A 13,291-nucleotide genomic window follows, 5' to 3' on the forward strand; every position below is an offset into this window, starting at 1 on the left:
TTTAGTTTTACTTTCTCATCATGTCTTTTTTGTATGTTGGTATGAGGGTTATATTGGCCCTACGAAATGAGTTGGGAAGTTTTCCATTATTGTCTTTTCTGGAAGACTGTGTAAGACTGGTAATAAGACTGCTATTCTTTCTTTCTTAAATGTTTTGTAAGAATTCACTATGGAAGCTCTCTAGGCCTGGAGTTTTCTTCGTTGAAGGCTTTTGAATTACAGATTAAATTATTTAATTATGGGACTATTCAGAGTTTCCTGTTTCTTTTTGTTTGAGTTTGGGTAAGTTGTATTTTTCAGTGAATTTGTATGTTTTCTCTAATTGTCAAATTTATTGAAAAAAACTTGTTTATAATATGTGTACTTTTGGATGTCTTTTTTTTTTGTGTGTGTGTGTGTATTTTTTTTTTTATTGGCAAATAAAATATACATGTTTAATGTGTACAACTTATATAGAGATACACATATGAATTATATATATACTTTTGGATGTCTTTTAAGATTTTTAATAAGGTCTTTTTATTTTTTATGGAAATCGGTGTCTTTGTTAATAAGTTTGGCTAGAAGTTTATCAGTTTTGCTAATATTTTCAAAGAACCAACTTTCATCTTTCTTGACTTTTTTTGTCTTTGTATTTTCTGTTTCACTGATTTGTTTTTATTATTTCTTTCCTAAAATTTAGCTTGTGTTTGATTTGTTCTTTTCTATCTCCTTGCAAGATTTTCAAACTCTTTTCTAATAGATACATTTAAGGTTATAACTTTCCCTCTAAGCATTGCTTTATCTGCGTTCTGCAAGTTTTAATGTATCATATTCTTGTTTTCACTCATATTTAAGTATTCTAATTTTCAGTATGATTTCTTCTTTCACCCATGGGTTATTTAGAGATGAATTGCTTCATTTCCAAACATTCGAGGATCTTTATGGTTAAATTGCTTGATTGATTTCTAGTTTAATTCCATTATGGTCAAAGAACATACTCTGTATGACTCCTGACCTTTGAAAATTGTTGCAACTTGTTTAGTATATGTTCTGTTTCATGCGCCTTTAGAAAGAATGTGTATTTTGTGGATGTTCTAAATATGTCAGTTAGGTCAAGTATAATATTCTATATATGTCTGTAAGATCAAGTTTTAATTATGTTGCTCAGCTCCTTTATGTCCTTACTGATTTCTTTGTTTGCTGTTATATTAGTGATTGACATTTGTTAAAATATCCAACTACTATTAAGGCTTTCTTCCCTTTTTTTTCTTTCTTGTCAACTTTTGTTTTATGTATTTAAGCTGTGTTATCAGGTGCATACAAATTTAGAATTATGTCTTTCTGTTCAGTTGACTCACTTAGCATGAAATGTTCTTTTTTATCTTTACTTTCTTGCTTTAAAGCCTACTTTGTGTGTGATATTAGTAAATGGTATAAATGTTTATACCCTTTTGCTTTCAACCTTTTTTTGTGTCTTTATATTTAAAGTATATCTCCTATAAATAGCCTAGAGTTTTAAGAAAACCTACTCTGAACATCCTTGTCTTTTATTTAGATTGTGTATATATATATATATTTTTTGGGGGTATCATTAATGTACAATTACATGAGCAACATTATGGTTACTAGACTCCCCCCATTATCAAGTCCCCGCCACACACCCCATTACAGTCACTGTCCATCAGCGTAGTAAGATGCTATAGAATCACTACTTGTCTTCTCTGTGTTATACTGCCTTCCCCGTGTCCCTACCCCACATTATGTGTGCTAATAGTAATGTCCCTTTTTCCCTTTATCCCTCCCGTCCCACCCATCCTACCCAGTCCCTTTCCCTTTGGTAACTGTTAGTCCATTCTTGGGTTCTGTGAATCTGCTGCCATTTTGTTCCTTCAGTTTTTTCTTTGTTCTTATACTCCACAGATGAGTTAAGTCATTTGGTACTTGTCTTTCTCCACCTGGCTTATTTCATTGAGTATAATACCCTCTAGCTCCATCCATGTTGCAAATAGTAGGATTTGTATTCTTCTTATGGCTGAATAATATTCCATTGTGTATATGTACCACATCTTCTTTATCCATTCATCTACTGATGGACACTTAGTTTGCTTCCATTTCTTGGCTATTGTAAATAGTGCTGCAATAAACATAGGGGTGCATATGTCTTTTTCAAACTGGGCTCCTACATTCTTTGGGTAAATTCCTAGGAATGGAATTCCTGGGTCAAATGGTATTTCTATTTTTAGTTTTTTGAGGAACCTCCATACTGCTGTCCACAATGGTTGAACTAATTTACATTCCCACCAGCAGTGTAGGAAGTTCCCCTTTCTCCACATCCTCACCAACATTTGTTGTTGTCTTTTGGATGGTGGCCATCCTAACTGATGTGAGCTGATATCTCACTGTAGTTTTAATTTACATTTCTCTGATGATTAGTGATGTTGAGCATCTTTTCATGTGCCTGTTGGCCATCTGAATTTCTTCTGTGGAGAAGTGTCTGTTCAGATTCTCTGCCCATTTTTTAACTGGATTATTTGCTTTTTGTTTGTTGAGGTGTGTGAGTTCTTTATGTAATTTGGATGTCAACTCCTTATCGGATATGTCATTTATGAATATATTCTCCCATACTGTAGGATGCCTTTTTGTTCTACTGATGGTGTCCTTTGCTGTACTGAAGCTTTTTAGTTTGATATAGCCCCCTTGTTCATTTTTGCTTTTGTTTCCCTTGCCCGGGGAGATATGTTCATGAAGCAGTTGCTCATGTTTATGTCCAAGAGATTTTTGCCTATGTTTTTTTCTAAGAGCTTTATGGTTTCATGACTTACATTCAGGTCTTTGATTCATTTCGAGTTTACTTTTGTATATGGGGTTAGACAGTAATCCAGTTTCATTCTCTTACATGTAGCTGTCCAGTTTTGCCAACACCAGCTGTTGAAGAGGCTGTCATTTTCCTATTGTATATCCATGGCTCCTTTTTCATATATTAATTGACCATATATGCTTGGGTTAATATCTGGACTCTATTCTCTTACACTGGTCTATGGATCTATTCTTGTGCCAGTACCAAATTGTCTTGATTACTGTGGCTTTGTAGTACAGCTTGAAGTTGGGAAGCAAGATCCCCCCTGCTTTATTCTTCCTTCTCAGGATTGCTTTGGCTATTTGTGGTCTTTTGTGGTTCCATCTGAATTTTAGAACTATTTGTTCCAGTTCATTGAAGAATGCTGTTGGTATTTTGATACGGATTGCATTGAATCTGTAGATTGCCTTAGTCAGGATGGCCATTTTGACAATATTAGTTCTTCCTAGCCAAGAGCCATTTATTTGTGTCCTCCTCTTTAATTTCTCTTAAGAGTGTCTTGTAGTTTTCAGGGTATAGGTCTTTCACTTCCTTGGTTAGGTTTATTTCTAGGTATTTTATTCTTTTTGATGCAGTTGGGAATGGAATTGTTTTCCTGATTACTCTTTCTGCTAGTTCACCATTTACTTCATTTATATTTAATGTAATTTCTGATATAGTTGAGTTTTCTGTTTTCCTATCTCTTCTTTATTCCTTTATTTTTCCGTTCTTTCTTTCAGATTAATGAAGTACTTATATTTTTCTTCTCTATTAGCGTTTCTTTTTAATTACTGAGGTATCGTTGATATACAATCTTAGGTTGATTTCAAATATACAACATAGTGGTTCAACAGTTAACCCATATTATTAAATCCTCACCCCCTCTAGTGTGGTTACTGTCTATCAACAAAGAAAGATGTTACAGAATCATTGACTATATTCTCTGTGCTGTACTACTGTCCCCATGACCAGCTTATATTGTGATTGCAAATTATTGCACCCCTTTATCCCCTTCCCCGTCCCCCCCCAAGCCATCCCCCTTGGTAACCACTAGTCACTTCTCAGTGTCTATGAGTCTACTGCTGTTTTGTTCCTTCTGTTTTACTTTGTTTTTATATTCCACAAATAAGTGAAATCATATGGTATTTGCCTTTTTCTGCCTGGCTTATTTCACTGAGCATAATACCCTCTAGATCTATCCATGTTGTTGCAAATGGCAGGATCTATTAGCTTTTTAGTTTTACATTCCTTTTTTAAAAAATTGAGGTACATACAATAAAATGCACAAATCTTAGTGTTCAACTTGATGAATTTTTGACATGTGTATACACTCATGTCACCATCACCTGGGACAAGATAGCAAACATTTTCATCAATTTTTCCTCCCTTCACATGTCTCACCCACACCCTACTCCCACCCCTACCATGGCAACTACCAGTCTGTTCTGTGTGCCTATGAGTCTATTTCTATTTTGTTTGTTTTGCTTTTTAGATTCCTTCTTTAAGTGAAATCATCTAGTATTTGTCTTTCTCTGACTTATTTCATTTAGCATAATAACCTCTAGGTCCATCAGTGTTGTTGCAAATGGCAAGATTTCATTCTTTTTTTTTATGGCTGAGTACATTGTATATATGTACTTACCGTATCTTCTTTATCTTTTCATCTATCAGTGGGTACTAGGTTGCTTCCATGTCTTATCTGTTGTAAATAATGCTGCAATAAACATTAGAGTACGTGTATCATTTTGAATTAGTGATTTTATTTTCTTTGGGTAAATTCCCAGAAGTGGAATTATTGGGTCATATGATATTTCTATTTTTAATTTTTTGAGGAACCTTACTACTGTTTTCCATATAGTGACTTCACCAATATACAGAAGTATTGGGTGATTTGACAGGGCTTTTAAGCAACTTTGGTGATTTAGATGTTATAGAATCCTCCCATATTTTTACTGTCTTCATCTACTCCACAGTCCATTTACAGTGCATTTTTATTTTCAATTTATTGTTTACATCATTAGCTGTACATCTCAGGAAATATCTTGTCTATTTTCAACCTTTCTTATGGAAGGAAAAATTAGATTTTCTTTTTTATCTTTTCCAGTCTGATCTTTATTGAGTGGCTTCCTTTTTTAATATTAAATTTCAACTCATTAGAATTCTTAGACTTGGTTGTATCCCAGTATTTAAAAGTAAGATAAAGGATTAATTCTAAAACAGAATAAAAAATTGTTGAATTATCTGTTCTCTTTTTGGATTGTTTAACATGCCGAAACTTGAATATATTAGATTTTTCCTTACAGACGCATATTTCTTATTCTTTATATACTCAGCAGTAAAGTCAGAAATCAGAGGAGAAATATGGGTGATGTAATTTAGGCATTGGGATGGTTTAGCCTCACATTGATTGCTTTGATTCCATGTTTATAAAAGAGCGATTTTGAATGGAATTTTGCTAACTCTGATGATTTCTCCATGAAAAAAAAATTCTGTGGTGAATTCTACTCTCATTTTAATATTATGATGTTTTCTGCACACTTCATTTAAATTATTTTTCATATTTGTTTGATTGTATTTTTATTGGGGCTAAATGTTTTTCAGTGTATATTAAAAATTTTATTTTGGTATCGTTAATGTACAATTACTTGAACAACATTATGGTTACTAGACTCCCCCTATTATCAAGTCCCCCCCACATGCCCCATTATAGTCACTGTCCATCAGCATAGTAAGATGCTATAGAATCATTACTTGTCTTCTCTGTATATACTGCCTTTCCTGTGTCCCCCCCCCCACTACATTTTGTGTGCTAATCATAATGCCCTTCAGTGTATATTTTAAAGCAGAGTTACTCAGAGTGTGGTCTGAGAACCAGTGCTGGTTTGAGAACTGTTTGTTACTGGTTTGAAACAAAATTATTTATGGAAACTGAGAGTAAAATCTTAGAAATGTTATAACATTTGATATTATGGCTGCGTTCTACTTTATTTTATAAAAGTATGAGTCTGCAATGGATTGGTCAAAACCAAAACTAGTTCTTCACAGTAGACAGTTGGAGGACCACTGTTGAATGGACAGTTTGATTCCTCATCAGCTATCTATATAAATTTTATGGACTATTAACTGCTTCCATTGTAAGTTTCCTTTTTTTGGCTTTCATATCTATGAAAATTTGGATTCTATTTTATAGATCCAAATTTTGTAAAGAAGATTTCTTTTGTTCAATTTTTAATTAATAACAAACTTTATTGTTTTCTAGTATGGTATTAATAGTTTCATCTTTTTCAAAGTTTCAAAGAAAAGACACAAAAAAACTTTCCCCTCGGTCAGTTTTACAATTAACAGTGTTACTTGACACTTGATATATGAGTATAAAGCTGAACCCAAACTTCCTCAAGTGTCAAATCCTTTTCTTGTTCTGCAACTACCAGGTCATTGTTAAAGTGCTAATAAAATGAGGAGGAACAGGTAGATGGCAGAAGTCAAGAACTGGCTAGCTTGGTCTACAATGGGGAGGAATGCAAGAGGGAAGGGAGGAGCAAAGAGAGGAGATGCAGGAGTGGTGAAGACAGAGAGAAGAGTTTTGGAGTTTATGGAGAAAAGGGGTAAATGAAGTGAGAAGATAGCCTTAGGGAAAAGATACATATACACAGGTTTTTAGAAAGTTTTGTTGTGTAGTATGCTACGTAATTTAGCTTTTGCTGCTTTCTCAAAAGATTGTTGGTAAAGAGCTTTGTGACTTTTTTGATATTTAGTGGAAATTTATATTTCTTTTGCATCTATCACCTTGTTGGGATACACCTCAAGGCAACCTATTTTTGTTTAGGTCACACAAATGTAAGATGTGTGTTTTTGAATTCTTCCCATTTTTTCCTATAAATATCAGTATCAGAAAAATTACCGGAAAGAATTTTATGTATTATGAAATGTATCATATATGTTATATATATATACATTATAATACATCAAATAAATATTTATAACAACATATATTCTGTATGTTAATATGTATATATTCCATGTAATTAAAAACTCTTTGTAGATATTTTCCCCCCATTGCTTAAAAAGACAATTTTTAATAATGGTTCAATTATAGTCCAATGCATGTACCAGTGTTCACTTAACAATTTCTTTAATATTGGACATTTAGGTATTTTCCTTGCTTTTGCTAAAATAATTAGTAAATAACTTGATTATTAATCTTGCATATCTAATTATTTCCTTAAGAATTATTATTGGGTTGGAAGTTATAAACATTTATTAAATTCTTGAAATGTATTCAGAAGGGCAAAAGCAATTATTTGAAATTACTAATAATAATACTTTACTGAGTAAATATTACCATGTCGTGGCTTAAAGATCATAAAATCTAAACAGAGAGGGTCGTCTTGATGTTAATCTTCTCTAATCCCTTGTTTTCATATAGTAGCTGACTAAAAGTGTCAGAGAGATGAGAATGTCATTTTGATATTGCATAATAATCTATTTCAGGACTTACCAGATTCTAATAATCAAGAAGGTTTTCCTTTCATCTGGTTATATATATACTCCTGTCTTGTAGAATAAAGAAACTTTGTCCCTCTTCTTTTTTTTTAAATTAAAGTATAGTTGATCTACAATATTGTATTGGTTTTAAACCCCCACTTTTTTTTGTGTAGTTCAGAGTGGATTTTTTTGTATTGGTTTGCTCTTGGTTTTTCTATTTTCTACATTCAGTGATATAATAATAATGATAAATTACATTTGTATACTGTTTCATTGCTTATAAAGCACTTTACTATATGTTATTTCATTTAATCTGCATGGCCTCTCTAATGGGTAAATACCAGTATTTTACAAAAGAGAAATGAATGAGACTGTATTGCCAAGGTCACCTAGTTAAGTTGTAGACCTGGGACACAAACCCAGGGCTTCTGATGTATTATTTAAGCAGTATAGAGTAATAATTACGACTACAGAGCTATCTTGCTTGGCTTCAAAACATGCCTCTGTCATTACTAGCTCTTGGGAAAGTTTCTGAATCTCTCTGACTTGTTTCTTCATGTGTGCAGTGGGAAAATATTAGTCCCTACTTTACAGGGTTGTTATGAGAAGTGAGTTAATATGTATAAAGTGTGGAGGAGAATGCCTGACACAAAATAAATATTCAGTGAATGTTAGGTATTGTTATTGACAGTAACACCACCTCTACTATTTCACAACCACTACCATATCACAGTCGTCTTTGATTTCTTGGGACAAACAGCTGGCAGCTTTTTTTCTTCTACTGTTGGCTTTTTGGGTTAAGTTCCTGGAGCAGTTGTTTAGGAGATTCTCGTGATGTAATTGGTTTATCTGCAGAAGAGCAAGACAATGAAGAGAGTGAGAAAAGGCGAAAAAAGAAGAAAGGCACCAAGAGGAAACGAGATGGAAGGGGTCCAGAAGAAGGGACTTTGGCTTATGACCTGAAACTGGATGACATGCTTGACCGTACCTTAGAGGATGGCGCCAAGCAGCACAACCTAACAGCTGTCAACGTGCGAAACATCCTCCATGTGAGTAATAAGATGGGCTGGTGTGTAATCAGAATGGAAGTTTTTCATGGAAAACAATGAAAAATACTCAGGAAATTCTTGACTCTTGGTATGTGATTACTAATTTTGTGAGTTAACTGTGGCAAAACATTTTACATTTCAAGATAATTTTGTCTTTGTACTCAGCACAAGTTTGAAATCTGGACACATATTAACGAACTCAATTGGGAAGATAAAGTTGCTCTGCTTCCTTCCACTGACTTGATTGTTTATTGAATTGTTTAGCAGATGCTAAGATAGTAATGTTCGTAGTGGATTTACTCTTTTGTGGGTTGATAAGTCTGAAAAGATGCCAGCTAAACAGATTACAGTACTTTTTGCACATATACAAATGCTGTTCTTTGATGTGTTTACGGTGCCTTTGTTATTACTGTTTCTTTTAAGCATATAGTTAGTTACCCCAGAATCTGAGCCATTTCTGTCCTTTCTAGCAGCTAATGAGATTGGTGTGTTTGCTGCTCTATTGTTCAAAGCCCTGAGCCTCTGTCCAAAGCTGCTTTGCTTTCAGTTAACTTGCTATACCTCAATCTGAAGCTGTTTGAGTATCTAGCTCTAATTTATCTTCTATCTGTGTCTGCTTAGCAGGGTTACAGACTGTGTCATCTAGATGACACATCTTTATTGCAAAAAGTGAAATTTCATTTTTCTTCAGGAAGTAATCACAAATGAACATGTGGTAGCCATGATGAAAGCAGCCATCAGTGAAACAGAAGATATGCCAATGTTTGTGAGTAACTCATTCATTCAATGTCATGGAACAGAACTATCTGTAAATTGCCTATGTAGGAGGTCACTTGGAAGTTTCTAAATAGTCTGATAGTTGGGACAAAGTTAGCATCTCAAGACCCAAGAATCACAATGATTTTTATTGACTGCGTTCTTCTCTTTTTCCCCTACTTAGGAGCCCAAAATGACACGCTCTAAACTGAAGGAAGTGGTGGAAAAAGGAGTGGTGGGTGTTCTGTTTTTTGTTGTTTATTTAGCTTGGTAAATAAAATCTAATTCCTGTTTATTTGTATGGAAAACATATATATAGGAGAGATTTACTGTGGTTTGGGTTTGCCTTCTTAAAGAAATATTTATAAAAGACAAGTGGAGACAGACTTCACTCATCTATGGAGCATAAGAACAAAGCAAAACTGAAGGAACAAAACAGCAGCAGACTCACAGAACCCAAGAATGGACTAACAGTTACCAAAAGGAAAGGGACTGGGGAGAATGGGTGGGACGGGAGGGATAAAGGGAAAAAGGGGCATTACTATTAGCACACATAATGTGGGGTAGGGTCACGGGGAAGGCAGTATAACAAAGAGAAGACAAGTAGTGACTCTATAGCATCTTATTATGCTGATGGGCAGTGGCTGTAATGGGGTATGTGGTGGGGACTTGATAGTGGGGGGAATCTAGTAACCACAATGTTGCTCATGTGATTTTACATTAATGATACCAAAAAAAAAAGACAAATGGAGACAGAATATGTGAAGCCATTATAATAATTTATTTTTATCTTGGCTGATGTTGAAGTATTGCTTTTTGGAAGTGCTAGGGAGTTGACCATTTAAAGTGGTTGACATCAGTGAGCAAGGTCTGTTTTTCTGTTCATGTTATAATGTGACAAAGTGTTCAGAATAGTATTTTTCAAAGTGTGTTCCAGGGACCACTTGCATCAAGGTCACCCTGGTGTCCCATCACTCAAGAGTGCTATTAAAAATGCACCTTCTTGGGCTCACCTCAGACCTAATTCTCAGGACCCCTGGGGCCTGGAAGTATGTACTATTGAGAACATGGTTCATTCTTTTGCACACTGAAGTATGAGAACCATTTGAAGACTTTTGAAATATTCTGGTACAGCAAGCTCTGATTGCTCGGAACATCCTGCTTAATAAGCCCTCATCTAGTTTTGCTTCCCTTCTGTGACAAGGAAGGTGATAATCCTGAGGGAGTTCATTGTAGCTCTGATAGTAAGGAAGATTTGTCTTATGGGCCCAACATGCAGGTTGTAGGTTTTTCTGTTTGTCCAGTTCTGCTCCTTGCAGCCATGTAGAAGAAATGAATCTGTCCCCCTCCATGTGACCTTCCCCTAATTGAAGAAAACTAGTTTGTGTTGTTGTAACATTCTTGCTGAATGTCCCACAATATTTTTTATTGGTTTTCATGTGACAAGGCTTTGAGTACGTTCACCAGCCTGATCTTTTTCTCCTGAGTGTGCCTATGTTGCCCATACTCTTTTTTTTTGTTATCATTAATCTACAATTACATGAAGAACATTATGTTTACTAGGCTCCTCCCTTCACCAACTCCCCCCCCAACAAACCCCATTACTTAGTAAGATGCTGTAGAATCACTACTTGTCTTCTCTGTGTTGTACAGCCCTCCCCGTGCCCCCCATGCACTATACATGCTAATCCTAATGCCCCCTTTCTTTTTCTCTGCCCTTATCCAGTCCCTTTCCCTTTGGTAACTGTTAGTCCATTCATGGGTTCTGTGATTCTGCTGCTGTTTTGTTCCTTTAGTTTTTCTTTGCTCTTATACTCCACAGATAAGTGAAATCATTTGGTACTTGTCTTTCTTGGCCTGGCTTATTTCATTGAACATAATACCCTCTAGCTCCATCCGTGTTGCTGCAAATGGTAGGATTTGTTTTCTTCTTATGTCTGAATAATATTCCATTGTGTATATGTACCACCTCTTCTTTATCCATTCATCTACTGATGGTCACTTAGGTTGCTTCCATTTCTTGGCTATTGTAAATAGTGCTGCGATAAACATAGGGGTGCATCTGTCTTTTTCAAACTGGGCTGCTGCATTCTTAGAGTAAATTTCTAGGAGTGGAATTCCTGGGTCAAATGGTATTTCTATTTTGAGCTTTTTGAGGAATTTCCATAGTGCTTTTCACAGTGGTTGAACTAATTTACATTCCTACCAGCAGTGTAGCAGGGTTCCCCTTTCTCCACAACCTCACCAACATTTGTTGTTGTTTGTCTTTTGGATGGTGGCCATCCTTACTGGTGTGAGGTGATACTGCATTGTGGTTTTAATTTGCATTTCTCTGTTGACTAGCGATGTGGAGCATCTTTTCATGTGTCTGTTGGCCATCTGAATTTCTTCTTTGGAGAACTGTCTGTTCAGCTCCTCTGCCCATTTTTTGCTTTTTGTTTGTTGAGGTGCATAAGCTCTTTATGTATTTTGGATGTCAACCCTCTATTGGATCTGTCATTTATAAATATATTCTCCCATACTGTAGGGTACCTTTTTGTTCTCTTGGTGGTGTCCTTTGCTGTACAGAAGCTTTTCAGCTTGATATAGTCCCACTTGTTTATTTTTGCTTTTGTTTCTCTTGCCCAGGGAGATATGTTCATGAAGAAGTCGCTCGTGTTTATGTCCAAGAGATTTTTGCCTATGTTTTTTTTCTAAGGGTTTTATGGTTTCATGACTGACATTCAGGTCTTTGATCCATTTTGAATTTACTTTTGTGTATGGGATTAGGCAGTGATCCAGTTTCATTCTCTTGCATGTAGCATCCATACTCTTTTAAAAGTATGCCTAAAGTATGTCATGCTCAGTGAAATAAGCCAGGCACAGAAAGACAAGTACCAAATGACTTCACTTATTTGTGGAGTATAAAAACAAAACAAAACTGAAGGAACAAAACAGCAGTAGACTTATAGACTCTAAGAAGGGACTAGTGGTTACCAAAGGGAAGGGGTTGGGGAGGGTGGATGGAGAGGGAGGGAGAAGGGGATTAAGGGGCCTTATAATCAGCACTCACAATAGAGGTAGGTCACAGGGAAGGCAGTACAGCACGGAGGAGACAAATCATGAGTCCATAGCATTTTACTATGCTGATGGACAGTGACTTCAGTGGAGTGGGTGGACATCGTATGATATAGGTGAATATTGAAACCACAATGTTGCTCATGTGAAACCTTCCTAAGATTGTATATCAATGATATTTTAATAAAAAGAAATATGCCTGAAGTGGAATCTACTCTGCATGATATTTCACTAGTACAGATGAAAGCTAGGTTATCCCCTAAATGTTCCAGATAACATATTTCTTTGAATGCAGCCTAAGGTTGCAATGGCTTTTTTTAGACAGCCACATCTTTTTTTTTTGTCTAATCAAATAACCCTGATTGCATAAAGTGAAATTTCACCTCTCTTCAAGAAATAATCATGAATAAATGTGGTAGCTGTGATGAAAGCAACCATTAGTGATACTGTGAAGTTTTATGAAGTCTACCTGATGTTTGAGTATAAATAACATTAATTCTATATTTGATTGGGAAAACAACATAACAAGGACATCCAAATCAGATTCCAGATTATGTTTACCAGCCATGAGTGTAGGTGTAAAGAAGTTGGCTAACCCATGATTACAGTTTACATGGGAGAACAGGGATGGGAGTCCTGGTCTCTTACTGCTTAGACTGACTCCGGCATGCTTTCAGATGCTGCCTTGCCTTCCACATGCATTTGGCAGTAGGGAAACTGGTTTGGAAACAAACAGGGGAAAGGGCTGTGGATCTGAATCACATCATTGCTTCTACTCTATGTTGGGCCTAGTTACACAGAGGTAGGTAAGTGGCCAGAACATGGAGGGCTGAGATGTGGAGAACCTAAGGCTCCATATAGAGGTAGAACCTAGTGGCCTGTTAGATTTTGTTCATAAGATGATTTTGATTGTCTCACAAATGAAATGGTCAAGAAATACACTCGAATGGCATTTTGTCAGTGGTATATAAGAGCTTTTAAAAATTCTTTAAAAAACTACCCCCCCAATTCTGTTTTAAAACAAAAAGTTGAGAGAATTCTACTGTTAATCTAGATAACATATAGATTTAACAATTGTAAAATTTTGCAATATTTGCTTATATATCTCTCTGTATCTGTCTATTGT

General features: G+C 35.4%; 1 protein-coding gene across 9 annotated transcripts in view; it reads left to right on the top strand.

Moving 5' to 3' along the window:
* GON4L (gon-4 like) overlaps positions 1 to 13,291 on the top strand; it is a 77,612-nt gene that overhangs the window by 12,522 nt on the left and 51,799 nt on the right. For all 9 annotated transcript variants that reach the window (XR_012124930.1, XM_073221371.1, XM_037016777.2 and 6 more), the window contains 3 exons: positions 8,159 to 8,352; positions 9,044 to 9,118; positions 9,293 to 9,343. Coding sequence is in view for 8 of the 9 variants with exons in the window: in XM_073221371.1 (XP_073077472.1) it covers positions 8,159 to 8,352; positions 9,044 to 9,118; positions 9,293 to 9,343 (320 nt within the window). In the remaining variant the exon portion in view is untranslated. The remainder of the gene's footprint in view (positions 1 to 8,158; positions 8,353 to 9,043; positions 9,119 to 9,292; positions 9,344 to 13,291) is intronic.

This window comes from Manis javanica, chromosome 14 (genome assembly GCF_040802235.1).
Source record: "Manis javanica isolate MJ-LG chromosome 14, MJ_LKY, whole genome shotgun sequence".
Classification (NCBI taxonomy): Eukaryota; Metazoa; Chordata; class Mammalia; order Pholidota; family Manidae; genus Manis; species Manis javanica.